General features: G+C 43.6%; 1 protein-coding gene across 1 annotated transcript in view; it reads left to right on the top strand.

Moving 5' to 3' along the window:
* The first annotated feature begins 508 nt into the window (after positions 1-508).
* THEMIS (thymocyte selection associated) overlaps positions 509-10470 on the top strand; it is an 80713-nt gene continuing 70751 nt past the window's right edge. Inside the window, exon 1 of the mRNA XM_035538664.2 lies at positions 509-599. Coding sequence (XP_035394557.2) covers positions 509-599 — 91 coding nt within the window. The remainder of the gene's footprint in view (positions 600-10470) is intronic.

Raw genomic sequence — 10470 nt, 5'->3', positions numbered from 1 at the left:
ACAAAATGGTTTCATTTCTTCTCTTCAAAGGTTCTTTGTGGTTTTGAAGAGAACAAACACCAAGTTATTTTGCCATGCTCCAACAAAACAAACAAACCCACCCAAATATGATGTCTTTTCATCAGTTTATGCAGGGAAGATGCTGGATGTCCTCTTTCTGTGGGGGTCAGTGTTTCCAGGCACCAAATCAGTAACCACTGAGATGGAGTTTTATGGCAGATGCCTCTGACGACTCTGAAGTTTGGTCCCCACAGCGGTGCCTGCACCTCTTGGTGGGGCCAGGTACCCATGCTCGGCATCCCCCCCTCCTCACCCCACTCGTCTGCAGCCGTGGGAGGAAGCGGCCAGCGAGGCAAGGAAGCAGAAGTACCTCCCTGTGCTGCTCCTCCCCTCCTCAGAGCCCCGCAGCTCTCAGGGTGCAGCACAAGCCGGGCTGCAAGCCTTGAATGCTCCAAAGCTTCTCCCCAGCTGTTAGGTGCCAGACACACATGCTGCCTTGCGGTGGACCATGGCATCTACCCTCGAGAAGTTCATTCATTCTTTGGACCCCAGAACCCTTCCCAGGGTCCTACAAATCCAGTCAGGCATCTATTTCCAAGGTGAGCAGCGCGTGCTTTTGGCAAGGTCTTGCAAGTCCTTCTTGTATACCAGGTCCTCCCTGGGAGGGGTGGGGGATGGAGGTGGAGGGAGGATGCTGACAGACTTGTCTCCTGGCAGTTTCCCTCCAATTTTCCACCGCCTTTGAATAAAGCAGTGTAAAGATGCTGTTGGGAAGAGTCTTTGGAATAGTGTGCATCTGGTCTTCTAACAGGCTTTGAGGAAGGTGAAATCATTAGTGCTCATCATATCCTGGAAATAGTACTGGAATGAGTCATGAATTTGCCTTGCGCTGGCTCAGAGCCATCAGTCCAGAAATGGCGAATCACCTTGCGGAGGTTAATCAATTAATGCTAGTCCTGGCATTAGCATGGAGCGATAATCTCTGTCTTCAAAGTAAAGAAACAGTCTGGAAACTGACCATGAGGAACAATAAGGAAAAGCATTTTCCTGAAGTTCTGAGCTGCATTTGAGGGTGCTTCAGTTGCATGCCAATATGAAGGGATGGGTATAAGCCAGATAGGAGTACCACGGGGGCCATATTTTGCTCTGTTTTTCTGCACTAGTTTTTGTTTGTTTGTTTGTTTGTTTTGTTTGTTTTTAATGCTGTTTTTATTATTGCTGGGCTGTGCTTTTACACAAAATAGAGTGTAAAGAGTAAAGAGGCTTGCACTGGAGGGAGAAGTTCCACACTTGGTCAGGGCATAAGACTGCATTTAATGACAGTGAAAACACCATGTCAAGCCTGTGTATCAGTCTAGGAAAAGTAGGTTACCTGCTTGTCACTGCAGATCAGTGGTTTGCAGAGGGATTAAGTGAGGCCCTGATGTAAATAAATGTCTTAGCAGGACCGTGCAGATTTTACAAATTCCTGGCAACCAGGGGAGAAAGAGGGTGAACTTAGGCTCTCACTACATAAAACAGAGGGTGCTTTATGATATGATCTCAAGCTTCAGGATCCACAATATTTACATTTACATTACTCTAAAAATCCCCGTGCTGTCCCATAGTAGGAGGAAAGAGGAGCTGTGGCCATGGAAAGTCTGCGCTGCCCTCCTGGAGCTGGGGCTGGTGGGGCGATCCTTCCTTCTGGCCTTGGGCAGGCGGGAGGACAGGAAGGGCACACTTCAGCCTCAAGCATGGTAGGCTGCCATGTTCTCCTGACTGCCCTAACTGGCTGCTTGGAAACTGCACGGGGCCTGTGAATAGTGTTGATGTGCAAAAAGGCATTCTAGGAGATGAACTTGGCCAAAATTACCAGAAACTTTTGAAAATATGATTTTCTCATCTTCCCTCTCTTGTGGCCTTTCCAAATTGTACTGTGTAAAATGGCCCAAGAACTTGATTCCAGCTTGAAACGAATGAAAATCTTGATGAGGAGGCTGCTACCTAGGTGATGAATTTAAAGATCACATCTTTAAGTTGGCGTAGCCACCATATTTGCCTCTCTCCATACACCTAGAAAGCAGAGGTAATATAAATACAAGATGCAAATTTACATGTGTATATATATGTGTATACACACACAGAATGTGAGGTACATACATAGATACAAAACGCTAAAATAAAAATACAGCAGCCCTGCTGTCAGCAGGTTTCTGGGTCCCTCCAGTTGCATTCTGCTGTTGTGGGTGGCAAAGCTCTACACCCCCCGAGCAGGGCGTATTTCAGTGCTGGCTTCCATTTGCTGTGTAGACCCTGGGGCACGAGGAGAAGGCAACGGTGGAGGCACAGCCCACAGCCCGCACTGTAGCAGTGCTCTCTCATGTGTGAGGAAAAGGCTCTTAACTGGCAACTGTCTCTAAGACAAGGGCTGCCCAGCCTAGGAGCAGGTGGCATGTGCCTCGTGCTGCTCTGGTGCTCCTTAAGCTGCCAGCAGCACCTCCTCTTCCTGCCCTCTGCTCCCGGTGGCTTCCCCTCATCTCGGCTCTCTGCCTCCCCACCATCAGGCTAGGTGCCCCACTGACATGCGTACTGGTGCATGCAGTACACGAGCAATCATGGTGTCGGTAATGTCACGCCTATTGACAGCAACATGTGTTTATTGCTATTGTTCCAAGGACCAAATCAGAACATTCGTGCCCTGATCTTAGTAGCTGCCAACCTGCTACAGTCAGCTTGGTCAGCTGATTCCCACCTGGATTAGCTGCTCTATGGAGCTGGGTTTTGTAAGAATCTTAAACCATTCTCAGTACTACATGTAGATAGTAATGGAAAAGATGTATTTTGAAAGCATTACACTGCTGGGATTGTTTGAAACTGGTCAGTAGCAAAGGGTGAATAATTTCATGACATAGGAATTTAAGATAGTGAGAACTTGTACAAATGTACATGCTAAGCTCTCCACAGGAGAAACAAACAGAAAAACAAACAAACAAACATACTACACGGTCTCTTAATGCGAGTTTAAACAGTTACACAGACTGGCAAGTGGAATAAATAACAATTTACTAAATCCATTAAGAGCTGTCAGATCAAAGCTGCAGCAGCCAGCCAATGAAGGTTGGTTGTAGCCACATAGCTGGTAAGGAGACAGTGGAGTTTAATTCATGCTCTGGTTTTCTGTGGTGCCCTGATGTGCTGTGGGGATGAAAAAAATCTTCATTTACTCAATCTGGACACAACATTTTGCACAAAATGCATTTATGTCTAAATGATAGTACAAATATATGACTTGCAAATTTACCTCACTGCTCTTGACAGAGTTTCAGTACCTCTGGAAGCATAACGAAAACATAATGCTATACATCTTTGTAATGTAAGGGTCAGTGTATTTTTGTCCATGCAGTGAAGTGTTTTAATTAGAAGCTGCAATGGGCTCTCTTGCTCTGGGGCAAGAGAGTGGGAATTTGATTGCCCTTGAACAAGGTAACAGCCCTAAAAAAAAAAAAAAAAGAAAAAAAAAAGTTCCATTCTGCCTTCCTTCATACCATGTAACACCAAATACAGTCTAGGTCTTTCCTTTTAGATGCAAGCCTACATGCTACAGCGCCAGGTGGAACATGTTGGAAACATGCTGTATGCACCCATTTTACCATTAATTTCTCTACTGGCCTATACAAATTATGTCCCAGCTGATATTAATGGAATTGTGATTTATTTAACTGTAGCTCCCAAAACTGCAAAGGGATAAGCCTGTATAGACCCCTAAACTACAGCCTTTTGAAATTTTGCGATTGATGATGAATGCTACAACATAGACTCCTCTCTGCACAACAGTTCCCTTTTCTGTTCTTGGCTTGAACCAGAGGGTTGGGTTTCCTGTAAGGTTTTACCTTAGTGGTATGAGAGCAGCTGCAGCTGCAATGTTTTTCATGCCACACCTGGACTTTGGGGTGAGCTGAAGCCCCAGCCAGCTTGCCTTTGGCTGGACGGTCAAGGTTTGAGGGGCTGACTCAAGTTCCCATGTTCTTCGTGACCTTTCTATCCACCAGCGTGTGGCTGTATGGTCAGAGTCCCAGCCTGCAGTCACTCTCTGCGACTGTCTGGCGCTATGCAAAGTCAGGAAGATGGGTTTTTAGTAATAGTCTTGACTTCTTCTGAAGTGCTTTTCATTCATCATACTCAATGGGCCATACAGAAGTAGGAAAATTATTGTCATCCCTGGTCTGCAAACAGAAACATAGCTGAGAGGATTCTCGTGGTTCTGCCAGCCCCAGGGATACCTCTTGAGGCAGCTGTTTGGGACTCTGCAGTTCACTGTCCTTGTCATAATATCACCTCTGCAGAAACCGGACTGCTGAGGGAAATAGGAAGGCTGAGTATAAGATGAAAGCAAATTTGTCACGTACAAATATCTTAGTAATCAGCACTGATTAGAAAGGAACTACAGTGCAGTCTGAAGTACATGACAATTTAATAGCTCATTAAAATATGTTATTAACAAATTAAACTGCTGAAACTCCATTGGAAACTGATTTGATTGATTGAATATCTTTCTTTGAACATTTTAGTAAATATTGATGCTTAGTGAGCTAAGTATTGTACGGCCACTGATTTTTACAGATAGCATGCAAGTATGAGCATCTTTATGTTGCAAAAATTATGTCTGTTTTAATACTGATATAATTATTTTATGGGTAATTGAATTTAATATTCTGCAGGCTTAATTTAACTAGTGGCAGGATAGTAAAAAGTGTCAAACTTTAATTGTGAAAGATGTGGAATTGCTTGAGGCACCTATTCTGTTGGTGTTTCTTGCCACTAGCCATGTTCCGTACCCACAGCATTCCTAGTTTTTACTCAATCTAAATAAAAATCCCATGCTGTATTTTTTGTTCCCCTAAAGCACACTTAGCTATGGGATTATCCCCAAGAACTGGGATTTATTACAGTATGGAGAGACTTGGTAGTTCCTCAACGCAGTTGAGCTGCTCCAAAGCAGCACCTGCTGCTTAAATTGCAGTGCCAGAATGTCTCTTTATGATGGACCCATGAAACTCATTGGGAAAGTTTATGCTGTACACCCTTTCTATGGGGAGAAGGGATCTTCAAGGCAGCAGCCTCCACCTCCACAGGTCTGGGGTGCAGTGAAGCAGCAGGCTGCAAATGCAGTGCTCCGCTCTGCTCCCACTGCTGGGGGGCTGGAAATTTCCAGGTCTCTCCGTGCAGGGAGCAAGTGGTGGGAAGAGATAGCAGTGGGGTCACATTCATACCCGTGGATGATGCCCTTGCAGGTCTAAAAGATGCTCAAGATTGCCAGGTGTGCATTCCCCTGCCCTGGGCAACCATTTGGTGCTCTTTGACAGCTGCGAGGGGTGATGCCAAACAAACCCTATAGGGACATGTTCCTTCTTTGGTGAATGCAAACAGCTACATTTACACACCCTCTTTGGTGAACCATGAAGAACATGAACATGCTCAGGCTCATGGTTACTCTTGGCTCTCCTTTGCTGTCTGCATATCCATGCCTGTTCGCTGTCTCTGCAGTTTCAATTTCACCCTTTCTGCTTCTGTTACTGGGAAGCAGCATCTTTCCACAGCGTGCTTCTGTGAGCCTTGCAAGAGAACCATGGGTTCAGCCATCCATCAGCAGAGCACTGCAACCAATTACAAAAAGTCCTGTTAACCCTGGAACTGCATCTAGGCAAACTGGATAAAAGAGGAATCCTTGTACATCATCTCAGCTGCTCCAAGTCCTATTTGTGCAAGAAATCATGCTCAACACTAACAGTTAGAAAACAATCATGTAGGATGGAATGATTTTTAATCCTTTTAAGGCAACCTGGAGGAAACAAACCCTGCTGGCTTAGTGTAAGAAGCCAGTGAGTCAATGAAAACTAGGATATGTAGTATTTAATATCCATGAATAAACCAAGCAAGCTTCCTCTTCATGATTAATAAAGGCACTTTATATCTAAAAAACAAAAAGCAACCAACCAATCAACCAAAACCAAAAACAAAACAACAACAAAACCCACACAGTTTAAACAGAGGAAAAATTATGGACAACTTTGAACAGCTTTGATGAAGATAATCGGGGCTGTACTTCTTAGAGGTGGAAGATCAATAAAAGTGACCTGTGTTTTTACTGGGTGGAGTCTTATTTGAGTGAAAGGGTCAAAGGAAGAATTGCATGAGAAATTGTAGAACTTACTTTGGGGTACAGTGCTTGTGCTTGCTGATTTGCTTCATTTTTGCGGAGATAGAAGCCAAATCTGTCTGTGAAAATGGAAGGGTTTCTTCCCTTGAACATAGTTATTTCCTTTCCTCTTGATTCAGCAGTTAGGAGTGAGATCCCTGTGTACAGCAGTAACAACAGATTGTTTGAATTCTCTTTTGTGGTCAGTAGTCAGAGGATGTTAGTAAATTTTCTCTATTAATATGTACCACTGAAACTCTCCTGTACTTGTTCAGACTGCTTCAAAAACATATTTTATTCTGAACAAGAGGGAAAGTGCCTTTCAATGAATGCAGTATTGCATTCGAAAGAAACCTGACTTTTATGGGTCAGATATTGCTCATTTTATTCACGCTGCTGCCCTCAGTGGGATGACTCATCCAGATACAGTGTGAAAAACCTGACCCTCAGTAGTTGGCATTGAGAGGCAAAGACTTTTTGAGGATCATGGGCATTTTCTTTCTACAAGATTCAGCTTTGAGCCTCTCTGTGGATGGCACAGCAGGTGGGTAGGATATCCAAAATACCTGGCTTATTTTGATGCAGGGATCTTTCCTGACATGCTGCAGGTGCCTGGGACGTGCTGGTTTCCTGCAGGAGAGCAGGCTCCCCAGATGTTCTTGTCGGGGGTGGCCTCCAGGGATGGGAGGAGAAGGCATGCGGCAGGAGGAGCCATGCTTCCCTGAGTACCAGCCTGCTGTCCTGTAAAAATACCACGATGACTTTCACAAACCTGGGCTCTGGGGAGGTAAGGGGACAACTACAGCAAATGAGAGAGGTGGGACGGTCCTGGTATAAACTCATGGTACACAAGTCCATGACCATGCATGTTGCTGACTTTCAGGTCTTTAGTGGGGGTATTTTTTTCTTCAATAACTTTTCTTCCAGCCATGATTTATGTGTGAGGGGATGTGGCATTTACCCAGGTTCGCAGCTTCTGGTTAGCTCCCTTGGGCAGACAGTAATGGGTCAAGGGGCAACGTGTAGTGGTCTCAACAGGGGAAGGTGCTTAAACTTGTTGCCATTTTGGGGCTCCATCTGTGATGCTCCACACTCTGGCCTGGTCTTGCAACTCAATTTAAGCAGCCTTCTTAAACCCAGTCCAACAAATTACACACGTGCTATAAAATATCTACTTCATTAAACATACCTTAAGTCAAATTAATGCTGCAAAGCAAATGAATAAGACTAAATAAATCACAAACTGTTAAAACTGCAGTGACTTCAGAAGCAGCTTTTGACATTCTTTTTGTTACTACATTAATTCCAACCGGTGGGGGTAAAACCAACAAAAGGTCAAAGATGTTGCATTTGGAGCTGTGGTTTCACTTGCTCTTTCCATTATAGTGGGTACTGCACACACAAAAGCTGTGCTTCCACACAGCCCTCCAGGTAGATGATAATCAGAAAAAAAAAAAAAAAAAAAAAAAGGAAAAAAAAAAGCCATAAACCCATCAGGAAGAAATAAATCAGAAACTGCAGAAGTAATTTTTTTTTTTTTTAAATTCCATTATGATTGAAATGGCTTAAAGCACTTGACATTTAAAGTTTGACTTTATATGGCTAAAGATAAATCTTACAGCTTTTGTTTTTTGATGGTTTTGTGCTGGCAAAAATCAGACCCTCTGCAGCCTAAGCAGATAAGATCAAGATAGGATGCCCTCTTTTCAAAGAGCCTTTTGAAGGGAGTTTACCTTCATGGCAATTTAGCCATGGAGCTCCTTGGAGGATTTTTGTCCCAGACTGACCAAATGTACAGATTTTTGTTGCTTAGGACACTTTAGAAAGGGAAGACCTGTTAGAAAACCCAGTAAGTCACTCAGTCACTTGATAGGGGACTGGCTACCAAACTCATGCCGCTTTCACAACCACCACAAATGCTGGGCCTCTGGAGCATCGTGTGGGCACGGGGGAGCTGGGATCACCCACTCTCGGTGGGCACACCTTCCAGGGGCAGGAAGCTACCTGGGCAGATGAAAGCTTCGTGCGGTTTGCAGCTACTCTCACAGCCTGGGGTTGGGGAGAGAAGCTGGGGCATGCTTCGTTCTTTGCCTGCCATTGTGTATGTGATTTTCAACCTCTGTATTTTCCCCAGAAGCTGTTAGTTTATGGGGTTCAGTAGGGAAAGTCCAACATGCTCATCGTCCTCTAAAGTGCTTGGGAGATACTTGACTGAAAAAGACACGTAACTTTCTCTTGTCAGAAACTGGTTGCTTTTCCCTTCTGCTTCAGCAGAGTGTAATACCATTAATGCTATTAAGCAAAACTCTCCTCCCTGCAACTTAAAAATATATCTCACTTCTTGCTAAAGAGTGTAAACTCTGAACAATTGACTAACCCCCACATAATGCCCATAAAGAATGATATCTTTTTTATTGACTCTAATTGTAGATGCATTATGCCCTTCATATTACTTTGGGAGCCTGCAGCAGCCTTAATAAAACTGATTTTAACCAAGCTATGTCACAGCAGAGAGTAGGCTATTGTAATTCCAGTGGAATGGCTACACCAGAGTGTTGTGCCTTTCTGTGAAAGCAGAATCATTGCAGCAGCCACTGAAACACAGGCACCTCTGATCTGGGAAGGCAGCACCCATATGGGCAACCGATGACAACATAATAGTGGAGAAAGGAACATTTGGAGAAGGACACTGGGACAAAGTTCTCCTCTTTCAAGCCTTGTCAGGAGATCTGTCATCTCCTTGCAAAGCAGCCAGGCTCCTGGTTCTTTGGATCTTCTTTCAAAGACCTCTCAGCCTGCCAGCTACAATGAATTCAGTGGGTGCTACTGAGAGATGAAAAGGGCGAATTATTTTCTTCAAGGATGCAAACTCATGGGGCTGGGGAGTCAATGCCTACTGTTTGGCCTGCAAAGTTACTTGGTTGCGTTAGTAGAAAAGTGTGGCCTTTGTTGAAAAACAGAATAGTGGGTATTTGGAAGTGCTTAGCAGCACCCTGTAGCAGACAGGCTGTCGGACTGGGAGTCAGCCAGCCTGGGCTTGAGCTCCAGCCCTGCTGAATGGCCCTCTATGCCCCCACGGTCAAGTCCTTTGTCTGGTGTGCATCGCTCTCCCTAGCCCTCCTTGCTGAAGCACCCAGATGTGTGTGACTAAAGGGAGTTATGTAGAAGTGATGTATTATTGCTGTTTAGTCATGGACCTGATTTTAGGCAACACTCCCTAATGGGGTCACTGAAGCATTCACTCCTAGAGCAGTCACCAAATGGGGCTCTAAGCTACTGGAAAGAAAAAGAGAAATATTACTGAGATGTTTGCTGTGCTGTTCTAACTAGTATTACAAGGTATTTCTCTCAGTGGTACTGTCACATGCCCTGACATGAAGAATGACACGATCCATCTCATGCATTAACTATATTTATATCTTATCTTGTTGTTTTTAATATGAAAAGACTCTTGTACATTTAATAAGAAATAATTCAAATAAAGGGCTCATGATAGGGACGATGCTGGTGTGGCTGCTTAACGTTTTAGGAAAGATGGAGGAGAAAGATGCTGAACCAATTGTTATGGCTGCTTTGATGTGATCACAGCAGTTGCTAATACAGATTTTCAAACTAGAGATGAGCTTATGAAAGGATAAAAACGTGTTTTTTATTGAACAAAGTAGCAATCCAGAAAAGGTGGTTTCAAAGGCAACAAGCTCTTTAATTACAGCCTTCAGGGGCATTGTTTGATCACTGTAAATAAGCTGCTTTATTCTGGGTTCTGCTAAAATGCTTTTTTGCACTATACTGCATATATCTTTCTCAAATCAAAAAGATTTGGTCCTGAAGTTTACTGGTTTTACTTTTCAATGTCTTATACTTGCTTTGTGACTTGAATGGGAAAAACTCAGTGACTTTTATGTGCAACAGCAAATAAATGCACTAAAAGGTCCCTTTTAATTTTAATTTTATTTTTTTAGTATATTTTGGGGGGGTCAACGTCACACAGACTGAATAAATTCTTTCAGGGTCATGTTGTCACACAGCAGGTATTTTCACAGTATTTTAAGACTAATTGTTGTGGCTTTTAAAGGAAAAAGTATTTTTATTTTCCCTTTTGAAAACCATGCAGTTTCCCTCCCTCCCTTTTATCAGCACAAATATTTGCTGTAAATGCCTATATGACAAATCACATAGGTAACATTTTTCTTGTCTGAATGTAATCTTCATTGTACTATTCCAGGCAAACCGCCAAGCAAGGGCTAAAATCAGGACTAAGGCAATCTAGTTGCAGAGGAATATGTAATTAC

Source organism: Cygnus atratus, chromosome 3 (assembly GCF_013377495.2).
Source record: "Cygnus atratus isolate AKBS03 ecotype Queensland, Australia chromosome 3, CAtr_DNAZoo_HiC_assembly, whole genome shotgun sequence".
Lineage (NCBI taxonomy): Eukaryota > Metazoa > Chordata > Aves > Anseriformes > Anatidae > Cygnus > Cygnus atratus.
Note: the sequence above shows the minus strand (reverse complement) of the source record. Positions and strands in the feature narration are given on the sequence as shown.